The sequence below is a fragment of the Vulpes lagopus genome, chromosome 7, assembly GCF_018345385.1.
Source record: "Vulpes lagopus strain Blue_001 chromosome 7, ASM1834538v1, whole genome shotgun sequence".
NCBI lineage: Eukaryota > Metazoa > Chordata > Mammalia > Carnivora > Canidae > Vulpes > Vulpes lagopus.
In genome coordinates, this window is record NC_054830.1 from 40,246,293 (window position 1) to 40,271,472 (window position 25,180).

A 25,180-nucleotide genomic window follows, 5' to 3' on the forward strand; every position below is an offset into this window, starting at 1 on the left:
TTAATGTCTACCTCTTACTATGAGGTCGGCAGCAGATGAAACACTGTCCACCCCCGTCTGCACCATACACACATATTTTCCACTGTGTTTCAGCTGAATGTTTCTTATCATTAAATCGCCAGATGAACTCTGTTGGAAAAAAACAGGTAATGAAAAAACTGTCATTCTGAAAACACGAAGAATCTTGAAGGCTGTAGCCAAAAACGCCACTGGGATGAAACCCATATTTAGAAAGAAGACCAAGGTGGCTCAAGACTATAGATTGCTACAATGAAATATATGGAAATAAAAACAAGTTAAAAACCGTACATGGATGCAGACATAGACTTCTGTAGCTAAATAAATGACAAGCTTTCCTCTGGGCATTTATGGCTTCAAAAATAAATAAGGACAGAGATTATGCTCTCAGAGTCTATTTACTTCCACTAGGGTGACACTTCTTTTTATATCCACTGCTCAGCACTGGCTCAACTCCTCTCTGGTTCCAACCTCTATGCAATTATCTGCCTGAGAAGAGGAGGGAAGCATTTAGGTATCTGGTGGGAGATAAATACAACAGGACAAGAGGATTACCATGGTTGAAACACTTTTTCTGAACACACTGGAGCTTAAAAAGCCTAAAGCTGTTTAATTCTTTCACTACAGAATTTAGGGTCTGTATGAACCCCTCAATAAGAAGAAATTAAAATACTTTAAACGCTCAAAGTAGCAGCTGTCCATAAAGACATTTGCTGGCATCCTCTAGCACTAATTAATGGAGCAAATGTATTTCTAAAAGCTCAACTTCAAATGGTCCTCATTTTAAAAGAATGTAAAATCTTGTTCATAAAATTACTTATTGGAAGCCAAGCATTAGTAAAGATAAGGATGAAAATAAAATGATCTGGAAAGCAAAGCTCTTTGAAAAAGGATCACTGACTGAAACATCTCTAAACTGGTACACAAGAAGAAGTGATAGTGTTCACCTTATTAATTAAAAGGGATAGTTTTATTCTTGGGGCTTCCTAGTATTTTTTAAAGATATTTTATTTTATTCATGAGAAACACACAGAGAGAGACACAGGCAGAGAGAGAAGCAGCCTCCATGCAGGGAGCCCGAAGTGGGACTCAATCCCAGGTCTCCAGGATCATACCCTGGGATGAAGGTGGCGCTAAACCGCTGAACCACTGGGGCTGCCCTTCCCAGTATTTTTTAAAAGATGGATTCCTCTATCCTACTTTTAGGCAATTTCCTAAGATCTCCTACAGAGTAATTCCTCAAATATTGCTTCCTAGTCTTTAGATTCTGAATGGGTTATATATTCTCTGTTGGTCAGATTGTGTGGCTTTTGCCTGAATGTCTTGAGTACTGGGAGAAAGCAGATGTGAAGTGATTGATGGCTGTAATTAAATGATAATCCAAAAACTGTTAAGTTTGCACATTTTACTTTCATCAAGTTGAACTTTTTTCTTTCTCTCCCTCTCTCTTTCCCCTCAGGGTTATTTAGAAATTTATCCCCAGGACAAAACTTTCAATGCTTGCTGACCTTTAGAAACTCTTCAGGTTTTATAAGCTCCATATACTCACAGGAGGTTGATTATCATTTCTATAGAAATCTCTTATTTTCGGGGAAGTAAGAACTGTTACTATTAAATTTCATCAAGGCGTTGGGTGAGTTATTATTCTTCCCTAGGTTTATTTGCTTATTTTGAAAGCAGACCAGTAAAAGAAAATTGGAACTGGACTTTCTTTATGTCCTTAGCCACATAAATACATCTTTTAGGTACATTGGCTGGTTACATTTGTTGAAAGAGTAAGACAGTAAGAGACGGATATTGGATGTGTCATTTCTTTTCACTGATAGTATGATGGGTGAAGAGAGAAGAAACTTAGTTAGCTCATGTCAAAATGAAACCACCTTCCTGAAAAAAAATGTTGTGAGGCTCATCATCAGGGGAAATCTAATTTTTAATTATCTTTTTACAATGTAGAGTGGAAAAGGAAGCAATTAAATAAGACATGTAGACAGTAGGAACCACTGATTTTTTTTCAGCACTAACATGAAGTTGAGTGGATGATTACATAAATGGAAAATAAATTTTAGCAAAATTTAGAAAGGATGCTCTCTTTCATTTCTGTCTCTTTCAATAAAATATATTTGTATTATTCCTCTTCAATTGCTTTTTATCTGTATCTATTCTTTTAATGGATCAGTACACAGACTTAAGATTCATCTTAACCAAAGTTCATTGAGTGCTTGTCATGTTGGGTTCACTCAAGGACACAGAAGTATCTCATACATGGTCTCTGCCCTCTAGACTGAAAATTCAAGTCAGGGTAACAGATATATACATGTTATATATCTGTTAACAAGTTACAGTTAACAAAAAACACGTTATTTTTATAAATTTAGAAAGTTTATTTAATGGTTATATTTATTTGTTTGTTTATTTATCTACAAATGACACAGATGATTTGTAGATAACTTCAGAATAAATAAGACAATTTCAAGTCCTGCTGAGGATGTGGAGCAATCAGAACTCATTATGCTAACAGGAGTATAGATTAGTACCACTCTTCTGGAAAACTATTTAGAAATACCCACTAATGCAGGACATATGCATAATCTATGACCCAGTCTAAGTATAAACCCTACAGAGATATATGCACGTGCTCACCAAAGACACTTACAAGAATGTCTGTAGCAGCACTATCCACAATAGCTAAAAAATAGAAACCACCTAATCACTGTCACAATAAAGTGTATGAATTAGTGGAATACTCATTTAGGGAAATACTATTAGACCATGAAAATGAATGAACTATAACTATAGATCAACACAGCTGTCTCAACTTCAAAGATATAAATTGGATAGAAAAGAGCACATTATGGTAATCTATTGTATCACAAATGTGGATTATGGTTGCCCTTCAAAGGATGAGTAGTATTAGGATGAAGCACCATGAAGACTTCTGGGATAAAGGTCATGTTGTTTCTTGATTTCAGTGCTGGGTACTTGAGTGTCTGCATTTTGTACATATTCATTGAGTCATATGCTTATGATCTGTGCATTTTTTTGGTAGAATATAATGGCTCTTAAAATGCAGTTTCATTACATACAGCTATATGTTTAAATGCTCCACTTTAAAAAGGACCATAGGCTAGAAGTAGTCAAATAACATGATTATAATTCTAAACTCCAAATTTTTTCACAAGAATGAAACATTTACTAATAATAGTTTAAGTGATTATGCTATTAATTAGAACATCCTGTAATTTCTTATCAAGATTGAACTGAATATTCTTACACATTAAAAAAGATAAAACAGGAAAAGACAATTCCTAAGGAAAGTTTCACTTATCTCAAACCAGTTTTGTCCCCATCAGTTTTTTTTGTTAACAGTTACAGTATAGTTAATTGCAGATTAACTGTGATCAAGGCAAGAGAACAGGTGTGTCCAGAAAAACACAAGTAAAATTAGTAAACTATAACTCAGTAAAGCTGAAAAAATTTGTCAAAATGTGGTAAAGCAGTACTCAATAGATTATTTCTCAACATATCAATAAAATTGCATCTATTATTTAGATATATTTAGATTCAAGTAAAACTTAGAAACATTAAAGTTTTCAAGTATATTCTTAGGAAAAAGGTTAATTCTTTGAAAAGCAAATAGCTTGTAATTTGTTATCTATTAAATTAGTTTGTTAGTATTTCTTTGTACTGTTTTCCTAAACTCTCCCTCTGGCCCCCTTCCCTCAAACATAGGAGATCAGAACTGGGCAGAGGTACAAAGCTTCAGGTTTTTTGACACTTCCCCGTCCCTATTTCCCTTAAAAATCTCCCTCTCAAAACATAACAGTGCAATTTCCAATCTTTCCCTTTTCAATGCTGCTGACCAGAGATTTACTTAGAAATGGAGCTTTAACTAGTAGGTCAGGCCTATTCAGATGTCTTACACAGGGAGTTTAAGGAGAAGGAGACATTTCCCTAAGTTATATGAATTTAGTGCTTTCTGAAATTCCCTATCTTTTTAAAAGTATGATAATTCGTTCAAAACTATCTATTAAGCATCCACCTGTACTTTAGTTGCTGGGGATACAATGGTGAAAAAAATAACAGTCCATATGTTCATGGAGTTTACAGTTGAAAGACAGGCATTAATCATATGACTACAACAAATCAATGTAAAATTATAATGTAATAATGCAAGCTCAAAGTACAGAGAGGAACCTATGATTTTCTGGAGTTTCGGTGAATTGATAGTTGAGATGAAATTTGCAACGTGAATACAAGCTATATAAAAAAAAGAGGGTTATAAAAAAATGGTTTATACTAGGGCACTTAAACATATACAAAGACCCTAAGGCAGGTGAGAACATGGTCTATTAGGGGGTATGAAGGGCAAAGGCTATCAAGGGTATAGTTAATCCATTAATTGTTCATCTGTCCCCAGAAAACATAAAGTTCATTGTAGATCATTTCAGGTTCATATTTACACCTTAGTGACAATAACATTTTGAGTTTTTTTCTATTTAAAAAATGTTAAAGCTTCACTAAATTTACTTGATTATCCAATTATTTGTTCATCTAACCATATAGATGTCTTCATAGAAAAAAAAACTCCATTTCCAGAACATGTTACAGGTATAAACAGTAAATGGATTTATAAACCAAATCATCTTTGAAATAAATGCTAAGGGAAAATTCAGTTTGCATGAAATGAAGTAGAAGAGGAGCTTATTAACATTTTCCCTATATTTTCTTAGGTGATGATGCTAATGGAATTTTTTATGTAATTTAAAAACTGTTCTGCCCTGGAAAAAAAAAAGTACATGATGTGATAACCCATGCCAGGTGAAAATAAATAAGCAAACAGATCATTAATAATTATAGGTAGGCTGAAAGTACACTGTGGTAACTACCATATGCTAAAAATCAAGGAATAAAATAAACCTTAGAACTCAGGAAACCTCTTGAACAGTGCAAATGTAGCATAAACTTTCGGTATAACAAATTATCAGCAAAAACTAATTCCCTAGTAAGCACTCTCAATGTAAATGCTGCTGCTGGACTGCCAAGAAGCATAATTTTCCAGTTTAAGGAAGGGGGAAAAAAAAGCCTTTGATGGCTATTTGGAAGGCAAGGTTGAATAGGTGGTCCTCCTCCTTTTTGTCACTTTACACAGCCTGTTATTGCATAGATTCCAATATTAATCATTCGTTCCATCGCTGGGTTGCCTTCTAAATCCTGATACTGCAGGTAAATCATATGAGGTGCCTTGAAAACAGTCAAACCTGCTGGTTCTGGAGGAAGGAATCAGCTGGTGGTGTTTTCCTCTGTGAAGATCCCTTAAGGAATTGCTGATAGACACGTATTTCTGACCAAATTAAAACTTGCCCCACCCCCCCCATCAGCCCAAAACAGCTGCAGCAAGGTCACGTCCATTACAAGCATACACTGCTCATACAAGGAACAGGAATAGTGAGCCCCCGCTGAAACATGAAAAAAGGTCCTAATAATAAATATTTAGTCTTAGTTTTGTTGTCATTAACAGCTTCATCTGAAATTACCCAATGCTCGCCTGTCTGAATGGGTGATATTTAAAGGCAGGTAATATGGAGTTTATTAATATCAAAATTTGCTTGATATTCTTTGATACCAATAAACTGGAATAATTGCTCCGTTAGTGAATTGAGAGTCCTGGCTTGTTCCATCATAACTGGTTTTGGAAGAGGGACTCATAAAAAATGATAAAGACTCAGTCCAAGGTACTTGAACTTGCCATAAAGGTATCAGCTTTTCTATTGCAACATCAAGTTCACATTAGCAAATTGGGACTTTTCTTTTTTTTCTGGGACGTGGTGTGTTGATGGAGTATCTAACTAAGCATTTGAGATCTCAGAATACCTAGTCTTTTTTCCTACCGTAATTTTAACTCAGTGTTTTCTAGTGACTTCACTCAACAGTTTTGTTTTGCCATATCCTAGTACCGAGGAGTATTTATTTTTTCTTAAGATTATAAACTTTCTTAGACTTATATTTATATGGAAATTGATATGAAAAGTGTGTTTTCATCTTAAATGGAAAGCTGCTGACCAAAAATAGTGACCTGCCAAAATGAATATAGTGAGTAGAAAACAGTGCAAAGGGACACTGTCAAAAATAATGTAAATGGATGTTAGCTGGACACTTCCAAAGTCTCTGAGACTGAGACATTTGTTCTCTTGGTTAAAAGGGGAGACTGACAAGTATTAAAGAACCAAGAGTGACAAACCGAATAACATATCAAACCGTGTTCCTTGATTTAACCTAAATGATTCAAAGAAAATTAAAAATAGATATTTCATTCTACCTTATTTAATATTGTCTATGGGTACATGGTCTGTGCCTTGCAAAAACATGGGGTGATCCAGTTCACTACACCCAGCTGTTCTCAGTGCTGGCTGGACAATAAATTCACCTGAAGAGTCTTTTTAAAAAATACCAGAAATTCGTAGGCCACATCCCAGAATAATAAAATCAGAATGGACTAGAAAATGGAGACCCTCTACCTGACTCTAATGAGTGGTCTGGGTCAACAATCATTACACCTCCTGAGATTCTCCATTCTTCATCTTCATCCCTTTTGGACATAAAAGGCTCTAAATAATCAATCGCTCATTTGTTTTCCTAACCCTAAAATTCTGCAACTAATAACTGCATGAGAAAATCATTAAGTTAGGCTGTTACTGATGGGCTCATAAGCTGAGAACAGCAATCATATACATATTTTAATCATAGATTATGGGTGAGAAAACCAGTATTTGTGAAACAGGTACTGTAGGTCAACCACAAGGCACATTTCCTTGTAATTAGACTGCCTTGGTATGCTCACTATAATTAAAAAAACAAAACAAAACAATAGATTCTGAAATAATTCAACACGCTTATAAATTTCTATAGATTCATCCAGAAACTGTTTAGTCAATATGCATCACTCTAGGATTTCTCTGGATTTATGGGACAATTTTGACACAGAATTACAGTATTTCAAGTCATGAAAGACTACCCTGAGTAAGAATTTAACTTGTGGATCAGATCTCTCTCTCTCTTTGTAAATCCCTATATCAGAAGCTAAAAATTTAGTGAAAGTAGATTTGTCTCTTGTAGAATGAAAAGACTAGCATAGAAGAATAGGAATCCATCCATACACAGGAATAAAAAGTTGTTTCATGGAAACTTGACCTAGTGGTGCCAAATGTGTTATGTTTACTTGTAGTTCCAATTGCTATTGCTATGTGATTAAATTACCCAAAAGTTAGTGGCATAAAATAACAGTGATCATTTATTCTACTCTGGATTGTATAATTTGGGCAGAGATCAATGGGGAGAGTTCTTCTTGGTTATAAATCTCATCAGCTGGGGTGGCTGGCAGGGGACTGGCAAGCCCATTTACACGATTAGCAAGTTGATGTGGGCTGTTGGCTGGGAATTCAGCCATACCTGTGGGATGGGGACTTTAGTTCCTCTTGAGGTAGGCCTCTCCACAGTGTGCTTGGGCTTCCTCATATTATGGTGGCTGGATTCCAAGAGGAATTGTGCTGATGGAACAAGATAGAAATGCATGCATTTTTATGAGCTAGCCTTAGCAATCACATAGCGTCACTCCTGCTGCTCTTTATTGCTCAAGGCAGTCATAAAGGACTAGGTTTCAAGGTGGGAGGTGTAGATTTCATGACTCAGTGGGGAGGAGTATCAAAGCCATTCCCAAGAAGAACATGTTGAATAAGGGATGTTATTATAGCAATTCACAAACATGATTGGCTATGCTCCTCCAGATCTCTCTGTACGTGCAATACTGCCTATTTTTTGGGTAGCTGACCTATATGTACTATATGTAAAATGGTTCCTTCATCCTCTGCCTTTTCCTTGGGTCTCTCCCATATCAGGAGATCTGAGGGAGAGAGAAGTTTGGGGTATTTATTCACCAAAATTTATCCTTGCAAGGTTGTTTTGAGTGGCTACACCGAGGACCCAAAATAGGTTAAAAACAACAACAAAACAACAACAATCCTTTCCTGGACACCATTCCTTTCATGTTAGTAGCCTGTGTATGAGTCAGGAAAGGACTTCTAAGCAGTCATGGAGGTTAAACTTATGCCTTCTCCCCGGAGAACTGCTTGGAAAAAAATCTCACTGTTCATTACAACAGCAAATCAATGTATTCCAGTGGTTTTCCTAATACTTCAGAAGTACAGATTTTTAATCTCCATGTCTTATTGAAGAAGATTAAGAAAAAAGACTAGGTTTAGGGTCAAATATGCCTAGAGTTAGGGTATTTTTCTGGTAAAGAGTATGATCTAAAATTTTAGAGTCAGCATAAGAAAAAACAGCATAAAAATCAGTGTTTACAGTAATAAAAAAAACATCTAAAATTTCTGATTTTTGAGTCTAAAATTTTAAATTGCCCTAAAGGAACCATTTATTCTTTACTTTCTTATTTAGGTTCAGATCAATTAAGTGGCATAATTAAGTATCACATCTCGCAAAGTAGAATGATTTTCCTTCTGAAATTGGGACATAAAATCTAAGCCAGCATGAACAATTACAACTCAATAATAAAAAGGAAAATAACCCAATTAAAAAATGGGCCAGTCACCCTGGCTTTTGGTTTTTAGGCAGCATACAAGCAGCTTAGCATCACAGTCTGTCCTAAAAGCAAGAAAAAGTTGAACGAACTGAAAAATCAACAACTCCTCTTCGACCTGGCACAGAAGTGAGGTCATAGAGAAAAATCACTTTCTTCAAAACTGGAAAAAAACAAAAGGTAAATACTGAGAATCCTAATTTCCTGGAGCAGAAACCTTCCTACGAGCCAGCAGTTGGGTAGAGAAATCTGAGCATCAATTGAGGAATTGCTGAAGGGTCAGTGTGTACAAGCTTGAGAGCTACAACTGCAGGAAACCCAACCATAGGTGGCTTCTGTGGGTTGTTCCTCCAGGAGTTCTGCAAGGTCCTTACAATGAATAGAGGAGAAAAATCCCCCTATGTTTCTGGCATGGGAAGGGAATAGGAACCATTTACTATTTTGAAATAAGCCAGAGCATTCTGTTCTTAACAAGGTCTGGTTTCAGTAGCAACTATTTTACCAGAGCCTTGCTGGTTTTTTTTTTTTTTTAAATCAGAGACAAACACTACTTCTGGGAGAAAGGGAATACCCAAATTCAGCTCCCTCTAGCCTTCAACATGGGGGGAAGGGAAAAGGACAACTTCAAGAATCTCACCAAAGAATGAGACCTAAGAATGCTCTCCCTCCGCCCACACTATACACTATAGTAGTAGAGGCCAATTTACTGTAGCTCTTTTCTCCAAGTGCACTGTCTGCTTTTCAATAAAAAATGACAAGGCACATCAAATGGCAAAAAAACATAGTTTGAAGAGACTGAATAAGCACCAGAACAAGCACCAGGTATGGCAGGAATGTTGGAATTATCAGACCAAGAATTTAAAAGAACTCAATTCATATGCCAAGGGATTTAACGGAGAAAGCAGACAACATGAAAAATAGAGGGGCAATGAAAACAGAGAAAGGGAAATTCTAAGAAACAATGAAAAAGAGATGCTGGACATCAAAAACACTTGACAGAAATGAAGGGTTTTGATGGAATTATTAATAGACTAGACATGGCTGAGAAAATAATCTCTGAGCTTAAGGATATGACAATCAAATATTCCAATACTGAAAATAAAAGAGAAAAAGATGAAAAAAGAGAATAAAATATTAAAGAACTGTAGGACCACTACGAAAAGTATAATATACACTTAATGGGGATATCAGAAGGAGGAAAAAAGAGAAAGGGAAAAGAAGTAATATTTGAAACAAAAATGACTTAGAATTTCCCCCAAATCAATCTCAGATACTAAACCACAGATTCAATAAGCTCATAGGAAATCAAGCAGGATAAATGCCATAAAACTACATGTAATCTTATCATATTCAAAGTGAATTTGATTTTATATATATATATGTATACATGAAATAAAAGAAATGATACAAGGAATAGAAGGAAAGAATTAGGAATATTATAAGATACTTGCACTACCAGTGAAGCTGTACACAGTTATTTGAAAGTGAAATTGGGATGGTTTTAATATATATTGCAAAGAGAGGCATTACCTAATGCTAAAGTGTTTCAATATTCCAAGGCATAGCAATCATTAGAGTATATATACCTAACAACAAAAAACCAAAATACATAAAGGAAAAACTTGATAAAACTATAAGGAGAAATAGATGAATCCACTATTATAGCTGAAGAACTTAAAACCTAGCTATCAAAATAGATCCAATAAGAATAAATACAGTAAGAATATAGCACTATCAATCAATTGGATACAACTTATACCTATAGACTTCTTCATCCCACAACAGCAGATTATACATTCTATTCAAGCTCACATAGAGCATTTACCAAGAAAGGCCACATTATCAGCCATAAAACACACCTTAATAAATCTGAAAGATATCTTATAATATCTGCTCTCAGACCACAATGAAATTAAACTAGAAATTGATAACAGAAAGATAGATGAAGATGGCTAGAAAATCCCCCAACTACTTGATATTAAACATCATACTTCTAAATAACACTAGGTCAAAGAAAATATCTCAAGAGAAATTTAGAAATATTTTGAACTAAATATAAATGAAAATATAACACCAAAATTTGTGGGACATAGAGACAGCAATGCTTAGAGGGAAATTTTCAGCACTGCATGCGTATATTAGAAAAGAAGGATATAAAGTCAATAATCTAAGTTTCCACTGTAAGAAACCATTTAAAAAAGAGAGATAATTAAATCAAAAGAAAGCAGATGAAACGAGAAAAAATAAGATTAAAAATCAATGAAATTGGAAACAGGGAATCAATAGAGAAAAAGCAATGAAACTAGAAACTGATTCTTTGAAAAGATCAATAAAATCGATTACCTGTGGTCAGGCTAATTAAGAAAAGAAAGAGAAAACACAAATTACAAAATGAAAGAACGGGTGCCACTATGGATTCTATGAACATTAAAGAGATAACAGAAGGATACTACAATTAATTCTGTGTCCACAGTATATTTACCTACATGAAATGGGCCAAATCTCTGAAAGTCACATTCTGCCGAAACACATACAAGAAGAAACAGACAAACTTAATAGAACTATACTATTAAAGAAATTTAATTTATAATTAATAACTCCCCCAAACAAAAGCAAAAGATCTGATTGGTTCACAGGCAAATTCTACTGAGCACTTAAGGAAGAAACACTAATTCTCTATAGTCCTTATAAGAGATAAAAGCTAAGGTAATATGTCCAAACTCATTTCATGAGGTCAGCATCACCCTAATTAATACTGAAATCAGACAAAGATATTGCAGAAAAAGAAAACTACAGACCAATATCTCTCATGAACAAAGAGATAAAAATCTACAACAGAGTATTAGCAAATCAAATCCAATAATGTATAAAAATGTATACAATACAACCAAGTGTGATGTATCCCAGTTACGTAGGGCTGGTTCAATATTTGAAAATCATTTAATATAACCTATCATATCAAGAATCTGATAAAGAAAAAAAATTGGAAACATGTCTATTCATGTTTTCTGCCCATTTTTAATTGGATTATTTATTTTTTGATTGTTGAGTCTTATAAGGTCCTTATATATTTTGGAATCTGACCCTCTATTGGATGTCATTTGCAAATATCTTCTGCCATTCTATAAGTTGCCTTTTAGTTTTGTTGATTTCTTCCTTTTCTGCGCAGAACAAACTGATGGTAACCAGAAGGGAGAATGGTGGGAGTATGGGTATTGGGGGCCAAGGAGGGCATTTGTGATGAGAATTGGATGATATTTGGGAGTGGTGAATCACTATATTGTACACCTGAAACTAATATTACACTGTATGTTAACTAACTGGAATTTAAATAAAAACTTAAAAAGGAACAGTATGGCTCAGTTGGCTAAGCGTCTGCCTTCAGCTGAGGTTATGATCGCAGGGTCCTGGGATTGAGCCCAAAGGTGGGAACCCTCTCTGCGGGGAGTCTGCTTCTCCTTCTTCCTCTGCCCTTCCCTCACTTGTGTTCTCTCTGTGTGTCTCAAATAAATCAATAAAATCTTAAAAACAAAAACAAAACCTTAAAAAAAAAAGAAAGATCATAGCATCACTTCTGCCATATTCAACTGGTAATACAAACCAGCTCTGATACAGTGAAAAAGAGAAAAAAAGAGAGAAAAGAAAAATCACATGATCATATCAAAAAATGTAGAAAAAGCCTTTGACAAAAGAAAGAAAGAAAGAAAGAAAGAAAAAAATCTATTCATGATGAGCACTCTTAACAAACACAGAATGAGGGAAATTCCTCAACTTGATAGAAAACATCTACAAAATACCTACCATTAACATCCTAATTAATGGTTAGAAACATAAAGCTTTCCTGATAAAATAAAAAACAAGTCAAGGATGTTCCTTTTCATCACTACTAGAAATCCTAGTAATTCAGTGAGACAAATAAAAGGGGGGTGGGAAATAAAGGTTGGGAAGAAGGAAAGAAATTTGTTTTTTTTCCTTAGATGATATGAATATCTATGTAGAAAATCAGAAAGAAGCAACAAAACAAAATGCCTAGAACTAATCAGCAATTATAGCAATGTTGCAGGATACAAGGTTAATATAGAAAAGTCAAATGCTCTCCTATCTAACAGTAATGAACAAGTGAATTTGAAATTAAACACATTACTATTCAAAAATGAAATATTTAGGTATAAATCTAACAAAATATATATAACAACTATATGAAGAAAACTATAAAACTCTGATGAAAGATATCAAAAAAGAACTAAATGGATCACAATAGATACTCTATGTTTATAGGAACATTTAATATTGTGAATGTCAGTTTTCCCCTACTTGATCTATAGAATAAATGCAATCCCAATTAAAAAAATCCAAGCAAATTAGGGTATGGATATGGACAAAGTGACTCTAAAGTTTACAGGGAGAGGCAGACGACCCAGAATAGCCAACTCAGTATTGAAGGAGAAGAACCAAGATGGAGGATTGACACTATCCAACTCCAGATTTAATAACAGTAAGGGCAGATTCAAGAGTGGAATCCCATTATGCACTAAAATAACAACAAACAACTGATGCCCCTTGCCCAGGGAAAAAATCATCTCCTAAGTGACACATCCCCCTCCCCTTTTTTGGTAACACTCTCCAAAGAACAAGCGTTTCAAAGTTTTCTCCATATCTGTCTTCAAATTCCCACAGCTTGCATATCACATTCAACCCAGGAAAAGTTAGAAAACTCTTAAGAAAAGCAGACTGTTTTTTTTAAATGCTGTTTTATTTCATCAAGGAGCACTGAGTTTTTATGATTCTTTCCCTTTCTTCTCATCCATCCCTTCCTCCATCCACCCATCCACCTACCCATTCATTTTAACAAACTACTGTAGCTTTATTTAGATCTTGCATACCAATACAAATTATTAACGTGTATTTTACCATAGAGGGAGTTTTATGTCCCATTTTATATTTTCTTGTCAGCTACCGCTGGCACATAAAAAAGCTTTACTTTGTAAATTTGTCCTTATCTAAGCAGTTGATTGACCTCTCACTCATTTTTAAAAATTTAGAGTTGGGGATGCCTGGGTGGCTCTGCCACTGAGCGTCTGCCTTTAGCTCAGGGTGTGATCCCAGTTTGGGGATCAAGTCCCACATAGGGCTCCCTGTGAGGAGACTACTTCTCTCTCTGCCTATGTCTCTGCCTCTCTCTCTGTGTCTCTCATGAATAAATAAATGAAGTCTTAAAAAAATAGTGTTGGTACTATTGGATCTTGAGTAGCCCAGATATCATTTTGTCCTCAAATGATGATAACTTTGTTTCCTTATTTTCAGAGTTAAATCATTTATTCCTATTTATACCTCATTGTATTTTTGGTCCAAAAATTCCCAAATGGTTTTAAATAGTTGTGCGTTTCCTTTCTTATTGCTGATTTAAGCATTTCCTGGTATTTCCCTTTAATGACATTTTTTTTTGGGGGGGGGGGATGTGGAGGCAGTATTTTTTTGTTACTATAATAGGTCATTAATTTTATTCAATGTCTTTTAAGTACCCACTGAGAATAATGTGATCTATTTTATTATATTTATTGATATGATGCATGTACATTGGTTAGAATATCCCCCTGTAGGTTTTTACTGGGTAATTATCATTATTTTAATATAATGTTGAATCTCATTTGATAAAATGTCGTTTAGGTTTTCATACTATATTCATGAAATGAATTTATATCTACTAATTATTTGCTAACCTGGCAAGCCAGGTTTTGTTCTTAGTAGCATGCTAGCATCACAAAATAAATTGAAAAGAGTTTTGAACTTTTTATGTTGTCAAGTAGCTTATATAACAAAATATTTATCTGGTATCTGAAAGCTTAAAAAATTACCAATAATGGGATCCCTGGGTGGCGCAGTGGTTTAGCGCCTGCCTTTGGCCCAGGGCGCGATCCTGGAGACCCGGGATCGGATCCCACATTGGGCTCCCGGTGTATGGAGCCTGCTTCTCCCTCTGCCTATGTCTCATCCTCTCTCTCTCTCTCTCTCTCTCTCTCTGAGACTATCATAAATAAATACAAAAATTATTAAAAAAATTACCAATAAAATTATCTGGCCCTAAAATTATTTTTTTGGGTGGGTTTATTGATTTACATGTTTTCATACTGATTATCTACTTAGGTTTTCTAATTCTTGTTAATTTTGATTATTTCTATTTTCCCAGAAATTTTCCATATAACTGGACTCCATTAAATACATATGAGTTGAATGTGGGATGTTCTGTTTTTAATATTTCTTTATCTGTTATAATCTCTTTCTCTTAGTTTTTATCTTTATTCTTCACTGATACATTCTAGAGATTATCCAATGCTTTTTGACATTCCACCCATCCCATTTGTTTTGCCATCTCCTTTGTATATAATAGTTTTGCTATTTTTCTTTCCTAAGTTTTACAAGGGTATGAAAAGGAATGCATATTTTCTATTTGTATGGTAAATTTTTATATGTATCTGTTTTCTTCCATTATAATAGAGCATCAAAATGGTCTTTTTCTAATTTTGGCAAATTGATCTGTTGGCGGTTAAAAGAAGAGCTCTCAAATACTGTATACCAATTTCGTTTCTCATTTTTCTCTTTGCTTTTGACTTCGTATATTTTAATGGTATATTATTTGTAGTACTATAGTTTATGATTATTATACCTTCATGATGGAGCAAACTTTTTTCAAAATGTATTTATTTATCCTTTTTACTCTTAAGATTTGCCTTGAATTATTATGATCTTTTTACAAAATAACAGTTATTCTCTCTTTTGTGTTGCATTTGACTGATAAATATTTGCATATCTTTTCACTTATATCCTTTTATTTATAGCTTTGGTTTTTGTTGTAACTCTGATATTTTTATGGGATTAGTTCAAGTTACTTACTTGGTTTGACTTCTGTCAGTCCTCTTATAAATTTAAATCTTACAGGGTTTCCACTAGGGGTGGATTTGGACGATTCATCTTAATAAACATTTTATTTGATGAACACAGCCCTGGGGTGCCAATCACACCTTAAGTAGAAACAGAGCCTCTATATGCCTGATTGAGCAAAATGATGAGGTAGGGAAATAAACTCAACTTCAATGGTTTTTTGCATTTCCCTTTTTCCAACAAGCACTGCAGAATCCTTGTTTTTTCATCCCTAAGCTCCTTAGTGAGAAAAGTTGGACTTCAGGCAAGTGTTCAAGATGAATAATAGTAATTTCTTTGGTCTAATCACCACTTTTATAGACTCCTTCCTGAGTATATTCTCTTATGATCATTCCAAGTCAGATGATGTTTTGGATGTGGACAACATATAAAATTTATAAGACACTCCTAGTGAGAGATGCTTAAAAACTCAGAGTATCGCCGCAACTAGTGTTTGGAATGACTGCTTTGCCTCAGATCTGCATTTAAAATGTATATATAGGGGCATATGGGTGTCTCAGTCAGTTGGCCACCGAACTCTTGATTTTGGCTAAAGTACTGACTGATCTCCAGGTTGTGAGATTGAGCCTGCATTGGGCTCAGTGCTTGGGTGTGGAACCTGCGTGAGCTTCTCTCTCTCCCTTTCCCTCTGTACCTTCTCCCCTCTATCTTCCTCCCTCTCTTAAATAAATAAATAAATAAATAAATAAATAAATAAATAAATAATAAAATGCACATATAACCTTCTTTTAGACATGGTTTTGTATTATAAAAGAACTGTTATTTTCAAACTTTTGGTCCTCATACCCTGATAATTCTATGAAACAAATCAAATTAAAGTGACCACAATTGTGTTATTGTACACAAAGGATTACTTTCAAAGATACTCTTTTCTACCACTGAGAGCTGGGAAATGCATCAAGTCCCGAGGCTCACAAGTAGCTGCCATAACAAGAGTGAGCCTGGGCTGTGGGAGATAAATCATACTGAAGTCAGCTACTCAAATGAATGGCAGTCACTGCTAAACCAGTCACCGCTAAACCTCTTATTGCTTCCAGTGACTTTTATCCACACACATTCTAATTCATGATAGATCCAATTCCACAAAATGTTTGTAAAGCTGTACAGCTTGGCTCTATACATTCTTCATTTCTAAAGCACCTGCACCACATCAAGTTTATCAAAGCAGATCTATTTAAACACTCATTACAAATATACTGAAATTTTGGTATGTTTTGGTTTGAAAGTTTCTATTTATAGGGAGCCCCATCATATAATATATCTAAGTCCAAAAGGCAGCTTATTAGGTAAGTCAATATTGTCCTTGAGTGGGCTAAAAAAATTATATTTAAATTGCTAGGCCCCAGATACGTAGGTACCAGCTAGTAATGTCTTTTGTTTCTTTTGAACTTTGGGCTATTATCTCTTTTATCCTGATAGTAGAAACCAAGATATATTTAAAAGTAGAAAAAGATGTTTTACTGGAGTTAATGACGAATCTCCCTCCTTTCTCTCTCTGTTATTTATTTATTTATTTATTTATTTATTTATTTATTATATGCTGACTGGGTACATGGATAGGAATTCTGTTGGTTAACCATGAGTATAAGAAAATGCTACTGTATACATATTGCTGAGCCACTGTCTCTTCATTTTTTCTTTTTGAGTGGGGGGAAAGGCAGAGGGAGTGGGAGAGAGAGAATCTTAAGCAGGCTCCATGCTCATCACAGAGCCCGATATGGGCCTCCATCTCACAACCCTGAGATCATGACCTGAGCTGAAATCAAGAGTTGATGCTTAACTGAATGAGCCACCCAAGGACTCCAAACCTGTGTCTCTTCTTATAACTGCATATACATGAAATTATAGTGCATATATATACATATATATATAAATATGTACATTCATACCTACATACATACGATTATATATATAGACATATAGACATAGTGAAATGAAGAGATAAGAGTGTTCCAGAAGAGACCTATGTGTGCAAACTCTCATGATGGGAGGGAACATGGCAAATATTGAAAACTGATGTGAAAAAAGACCAGAAAATGAGGGAAAAAAAGTTAAAAAGTAAAAAAAGTAAGTGACTTACCCATTGCATCATCCAGTAGCAAGAGAACCTAGACCTCATATGTACCTGAACACAAATTGCTTGTTTTTCCAGTTAACTCACAACGTGCCTACAACTGAGATTCGTGTGATACACAGTGGGCTTAAACAGAATTCTTTTACTGCTGATTTATTTATACAACTTTGATTCATCTCATGGGCACAGGCTTGTCTTCGGAACCATAGCTCTCACCTGTGATATGCCAATTTGCTTTAGTCACTTGGTTTAACAAGCTTTTCTGAATGTATAACTGTGCAGAAGCCTGTGACTGGCATGATGTTCAAACATACACAATAGATCTGATCTAAATTGTTAGGGCATTTTGAGCTTGTTGGTTTTTCTCAAAAGGTGTGTGTGTGTGTGTGTGTGTGTGTGTGTGTGTGTGTGATTTTTTTTTTTTACAATAAATGAACAAGTATTGAATACTCAGTGTATGGTCCAATAATACCCTCTCGTATAGTCCCAATGACAACTTAACTGGTTGAGTTAAAAGCTCTGAGTTAGATTTCCTATTTTTAAATTACTCCTCCCCCTTTAAAAACAGGGTTTTTACTATACACCTCTCTTGGCAACTTTCTGACATATTTTGCTGCTTTTGAAATGAGGGGATATAACTAGGAACATACTGGATAAAAGAGAAGCAGACTTTTCTAGGTATTAATGTGAATGCTGTAATGACTATACAATCAGAGGACAAGACTTGTGTGATTACCTTCTCATGCAATGGAAAACCAATCTACTTAATTGCCCGTGCTTAAGGGTAATGTCATCATGTCTGGCTTACTATTTTATACTGATGGGAGAATATTAAGTTACTAATGGCACAAGTCAGTAAAAGGATTCATGGGCCATGAACTAGCATCCTAGAAAACGAACAGAATTGGCAGGTGATAGAATTTATGAAATGTCATGTTTTAGATATCTGACTCTGGTAAAGAGATAACTTTATAATTTATGGAGGACCTATATGTAAGGCAGAGGCAAATTATATTAAAACCTCAAATATTCTTAACTCCAAGCTCCTCTTACAGAAAGCAGTAATCTAGCTCAGTCTAAAATGAGCACTTCACTAAGAATATTTGATGAGGAGTGCCTGGCTGGTTTAGTCAGAAGAGCATGCAACTCTTCATCTTGGGGTTGTGAGTTTGAGTCCCAGGCTAGGTGTAGAGATGACATAAACAAACAAACTTAAAATAAAATGAATGTTTGATAAATATTAAAATCAAACTACTTTGGGTTTTGGGATGCCTAGGTGGCTCAGGTGGTTAACTCTCTGCCTTTGGCACAGGTCATGATCTCAAGGTCCTGAAATTGAGTCCTGCATCAGGCTCCTTGCTCAGCAGCGAGCCTGCTTCTCTCTCTGCCTGCCGCTCCCCCCGTTTGTTCCCCCCGCCTCTCTCTCTCTCTCTGACAAATAAACAAACAAAATCTTGAAAAAAGAAAAACTACTTCACGTTTCTAGTCTCTCATTATGTATTTGTTTAGCATTAGTTAAGATGGAGGATACTGAAATGGATAAAACACCATCAACAATTTAATATCCAGCTGATAAATCACAAACACAATTATCTACATTAGACAACAAAGATAACTAATGTTTCAAATAATATTCTTTATTTAAGAATTAAGGTTAGGGCAAGAGCTGAGTTAGAGGAGAAGCCTTTTCCAGACTGGAAAAGGGGACTTTTTGAAGGTAACATTCTAGGCTTGTCCCTTTTCCTTTGTCTTCCCTCCAAAGAAAGACAAATGACAAATCCTGAGTATGCAGGAGAGTTGGTTGAGAATACTGGCATATGCCTGTTCCCATTGCGATAGAAGAAATTTGTGACTTTTTTAAAAGAGGATTAAAAGTAATAGTGAAAGAAATGCTAATAGGTTGTAGCAATCGGTGGAGTTCTCGAAAGCCTTGAGTCATTTAGAATAATTAGGGAAACCAGACTTTCTAAAATGGAATAAGCTAGATGACAGAAAATAGAAATGGCAGTGAAATTGTACTGAACTATGGCTAGGTGTGGAAACTTCTCTCTTTTTTTTTCCTTTTGAGACCATTCATATTAGTTACTAGGGCTGCTATAACAAAGTAACACAAACTGGGTGGCTGTAAACAACTTATTATTTTACAATTCTAGAGGCTGGATATCTGAAGTCAAGCTCTCTCCCCCAAAATCTCTAGGAGAGGATCCTTCCTTGCCTCTTCCAATTTCTGGGAGCTGCATGTACTCCTCAGCCTATGGAAGCACAGCTTCAATTTCTGCCTGAATCCTCATATCGTCATCTACCCTCTGTGTCTGTGTCTTTACATGGTATTCTCCCTGTATGTTTGTGTCTAAATTTCACTCTTTAAAAACTTTTTTTATTGAGGTATAGTTGATAAACAATATTATGTTAGTTTCAGGTGTACCACCTAGTGAATCTCCAATTACATACATAACAAAATGCTCGCTGTGATAAACGCAGTTAGCTTTTATCACCAAAGTTATTACAATATTATTGACTATATTCCATATGCTGTATTTTTCTTCCCATGACTTATTTTACAATTCCAAGCTTGTATCTCTTTATCCCCTTCATCAAATTTCTCTCTTCTTTTAAGGACATCATTCATGTAAGATTTGGGCCCATTCTACTCCAGTATGATGTCACTGTAACTTAACTAAGTATATCTGCAACAACCCTAATTTCAAATAAGGTCAACCTCGACGTACTGGTTTAACTAAAAAACCTTCTGTATCCTCTTTACTGTCAGTTACCACACTCACACTCAGAACACACCACAATACTTCGGATACCAGATGTGGGTGTTGTCCATACCAAGCAATCTTCTGACACAGTTGGATGTTCTATAATTCAGGTCTGATACTATATGCCTGGAGTTAGCATCAGATCCCATGAGTTAAGAGGTTAGTGCTAACTCCTCCCAATTTAGATACCAATCACAAGGCTCAGACTATCACCTGCACATTTGACTGATTGGCCGTAAACTGGGGTTCCCATTACCCTCTGCTTGGATTTAATCATTTGCTAGTATGGCTCACAGAACTCAGGGAAGCATATATTATATGCCAGTTTATTATAAAGGATATAATAAAGGATGCAGATAGATGAAAGCCAGATGAAGAGGTACCATAGTGTGAGGTCCGGGAGAGTCTGAGCCCAGGAGCTTCTATCTCTGTTGATTTGAGGTGTGCCACCCTCCCAGCATGTAAACGTGTTCACCAACTTATGAAATCCCATACTTTTGGGATTTTTATGGAAGCTTCATCACACAGGCTTGATCAATTATGAATTCAATTTCTAGCTCTTCTTTCCTTCTCAGAGGATGAGTGGTAGAGCTAAAACTTCCAGGCTTCTAATCATGGCTTTTCTGGTGACTAGTTTTCATCCTGAAGCTATTCAGAAGCCCAGAGTCATCTCATTATAACAAAAGCATTCCTATCACCCAGGAAAGTCCTAGGGTTTTAGGAGCTCTGTTGTAGCAACCAGGGGCAGAAATCAATATATTCTATTATTTCACAATTAGGCTTTAGGACTTAAATCATTTTTTTAGGGAATGGGCACACAATAGAAGTTATAACATTATCCTTTTAAGTTGCACATGATCCTAGTGGGTTGATATACCTTTGTGTATATATTCCTACATTTAATATGAAATTTTTGTCAAATGAATAAAACTGAGCTGTCCATCATGCCATTTTTTGTTGTTGTTTTTATTTATTTTTTATACAAAGGACAAAACTTCAACTCTACTATACACCATTGACATCTTAGCTAAACAGAATGAAGCTATCCCTAAGTCAATGCAAACAAGCTTCCAATGGCAAATGGCCTTGTGATTCTGGATTCACAGACATGTGACCAGGTGGAGGGTGTGGCTCACCAACATTGAGTCACTTAAAAGTTCTCCTCAAAGTGTTGGTTCTTCCTTAAAATCTGTAATTCTTTCTCACATAAAACCATCACAAATGAGGAGACAGAATGGAACATAAGAAATACTTGTTTTGAGCCATAAAGATTTAGGCTTGAACCTAGGGTACACACTAACCAGCTCAGTGACCCTGGGCAAGTTAATAAACTCTTCAAATCTTTTGTCTGTGCATCTGTAAAATGCAAATTCTCATTGCTAATGCCCAGAATGATACTGAGGATTAATATAGACAAAGCTCTTGGCTTGACACAAAGGAAGCTCTTAGCAAATGTGACTTGTTTCAACTTCATAATAAATATATCATATTGAAAATCAACACTTGTGTAAGAAAACTTTTCCTTCTATAGGGTACTAATGACAAAATTATCATGGTAATATGTACAATTATGTATTTAATATAAATGCAACAAACATCAATTTTAATTAAAATTTACAGGTTGAAGTAACTGTGTTCACTTTCTGGCAACTACAGTAATAAAATTAGATCATAATAGAATCGGGAATGAAGATTTACTCACAGAACAAACATTTCTCGAGCATCACATATGTGCCAGATGTTTTTTAGTGATAATGTTTCAAAGCCACATGCGATGTAAAAAGCAGGAGGAAAGTGGCACACTTACCCCACCAACTTTCTCAAAGTGAGATCCATCTTTCTTAAAATCTGTGAGGGCCCCATTAAAATACCAGGTAAACATGATGTCTAACAGAGGGTCATGTTGCACTTGGCAGGGCAAAATGACACTTTCACCAACAGAGACGTCCATGTTGGATGGTGCCAAAGTTATTCTCGTTGGTTCTATAAAAAAAAATCCAAAAAGTTTTAAGTAAAACTTTACCGTTTTTATTTTGATGAAAGCATTTTCACAAGCTGACTGTTAATCTAACATTTATTGTACATAAGTAAAAGTCTTCAAGATTAATATAGACATTTTATGCAAGTCTGTAATGTATTTCATCAGATCCACAAATTCTTGCTAAAAAAATCAGGATATTTGAATTTATAGGGTTTATCAGTTAAAAATTAAAGTCACTTGTAAACAAGAGTTATAATACCACTACAAACTCAATTTTAACTTAATTTTATTGCTTCGTGAAATGCAGAGGTAGAAACAGACACCAATGAATTTCCGTTGACTTTGAATGACTCCAAAATGCACTGCTACCAAAATTTAAATAGACTCAAACGTTTGAAAGGCCACACAAAAGATATCTAGAACAGGTATTATAAGAGGGATACTAAATTAAAATGTTAACTACTATGTTTCCCCCTAAATGTCCCCATGTACATTTCTTTCTCCTTATCATCACAATAGTCCTTCCATCTCTTGTATATTAAACTTCTTGTGACTCCACTTTTCTGCTGCTGATCCTCATTTGTTGACTCCATGTTGCAGCAAAAGTCTTCAAAAAGAATCATTTCTACATGTTTACAATTCCTCCAGTAAATTCCCTCTTTAATCCACTCCAGTTAGCCTCTGGCTCTCTACAACCCATTTGCTTTTTGTCAAGGTTCCCAGTAATCCCCCTGTGGCAAACCAATGGCACATTTTCCAATCTCATCTTACTTAATTGACCTTTCAGTAGCATTTGCTACCCTTGATCATTGTCTTCCTGTCAATTCACTGTCTTGGCTTGGTTTCTGGGACACCAAACTCTCTTTGTTTTCTAGTCCAATCCAATGCTGTTCACTCCTTTGTCCCTCTTCTCTTCTTAAATCCCTTAATGTTAGATTGCCTCAAACTCACTCTGGCTTTTCTTATTCTCTGTCTTCACCTACTCTCTTGGTGATTTTAGCTAGTCTTTTCTTCTCAAGTATATCTATATGCTAACAGCTCTCAAATGTGTATTACAATCCTTGATCTCTCTCCCCAAACCCAGATTCATATATTTTCTCTGGAACAGCTACTTAAGTGTTAAAATAGACATTATTTTTCATCATTATTTCTGTAAACACATAGAGTAAGGTTAAAGTATCAACACCATTGAATTCAGGCATAGCCAAATGCTAATGCTTTGGTCAAAGAAATATAAAATGGAATTGTGTGGTAGTGACAGGAAGGAGCCTGGAAGAACTAAGAGACCATCTGACCAGTCTTCCCTCTTTCACCAGGGTGGGCAATGTGCCAGATGGTGGAGGCACTGGGACCCTTTATTCCTGAATGAAGACAGCATGCATGACCCACCATGGACTTGCTGCAAAGGCAAAAAATAAGTATTTGCTATTTTAGCCCATTAAAAGATTGGATTTATTGCTAATGCCAGAATGCCACGGTCTGCTTTAAACAGATAGAGCCTAATGAACATTTCATACTTAATACATCCAAACTGAACTTCTGGTCTATCTCTTCCCAAAGTTGTGCAACCTTTTAGTCTCAGTTGTTTTGATTGTCATTCTTTCTGTTATTTGCCAAATACCCTGCAACCATCCTTGTCTCCTTTCTCTTGGGCCTCAATTCAGTTCATCAGCAACTCCTGGTGACTCTACAAGCAGAGTATTTACAGAATCTGATCCTTTCCTATCAATTCCTCTGCTGCTCCTTTCACTTGCGTCATTATTATCTCCAGCCTGGTTTGCAGCTGTGGTCTTCTGAGATCTCTCCCACTTCTATTCTTGATTCTCCATAGTCTGTTGTCATCAGAGCAGCTAGACTAAACCTTTATTTATTTTTATTTATTTTTATTTATTTATGATAGTCATACAGAGAGAGAGAGAGAGAGGCAGAGATACAGGCAGAGGGAGAAGCAGGCTCCATACACCGGGAGCCTGACGTGGGATTCGATCCCGGGTCTCCAGGATCGCGCCCTGGGCCAAAGGCAGGCGCCAAACCCCTGCGCCACCCAGGGATCTCTAGACTAAACCTTTAAACACAGATTTCACATCATGCCACTCTTCTGTTGATTTGCACCAGCCTCCACTTCTCATCCCCACTAAAATCTAAAGTCCTAACAAGGTTTACAGAGCTCCTCCATGATTGTCCCCAAGAAATCTATTAGTTAACTCCTCCATCTCTAGGAAATCTTTGTCCAAATCTCTCTTTCTCACCAGGCCTACTCCAGTCACAGTGTTTCTGCTCCAACTTATCTCTACCATAGACTACTCTGTACTTTTTCAATTGTTTGCAATTTTTTCCTTCTAATAATTTGTCATTTATTCCTACTGCATATTTTCTTTCTACCCCTGATAGAAGATAAGATTCATGAAGGCAGCATCTTTGTCAGTTTATTTGCCTACATAGGCCAAGTACCTGACACATAGTAGGCATTTTTTTTTCTTGAATGAATAAACAACATATCCACAACGCTAAGTGACTCTCATTGGTGGCAAGGATTATTCCATGGACTTAAACATCTCCAGAAAATACCAATGATACTGTGAAAGAGTGAATTTAAAATATCTGACATGATAGAATAGCATAAAGGTTGATCATCAGCATATGCTATTTGTAATGTTTCTGCCCATCATACCAGCACATAACTAATGTGTTCCCTGGTGCACACTATGGTGTGTGAAGAAAGATTAATAATTGTTTTCTTGACTTCCACCTGTTAAATATAACAGTGGAAACACAGATTTTACCTTCACAGTGCACTGCATATTGTAAAAAAT

General features: G+C 35.6%; 1 protein-coding gene across 2 annotated transcripts in view; it reads right to left on the minus strand.

Moving 5' to 3' along the window:
* The window catches only part of CNTN3 (contactin 3), a 327,782-nt gene that overhangs the window by 37,907 nt on the left and 264,695 nt on the right, over positions 1–25,180 (minus strand). For both annotated transcript variants that reach the window (XM_041760551.1, XM_041760552.1), the window contains 2 exons: positions 22,194–22,369; positions 12–129 (listed from right to left, as the gene is read on the minus strand). In XM_041760551.1, coding sequence (XP_041616485.1) covers positions 12–129; positions 22,194–22,369 — 294 coding nt within the window. The remainder of the gene's footprint in view (positions 1–11; positions 130–22,193; positions 22,370–25,180) is intronic.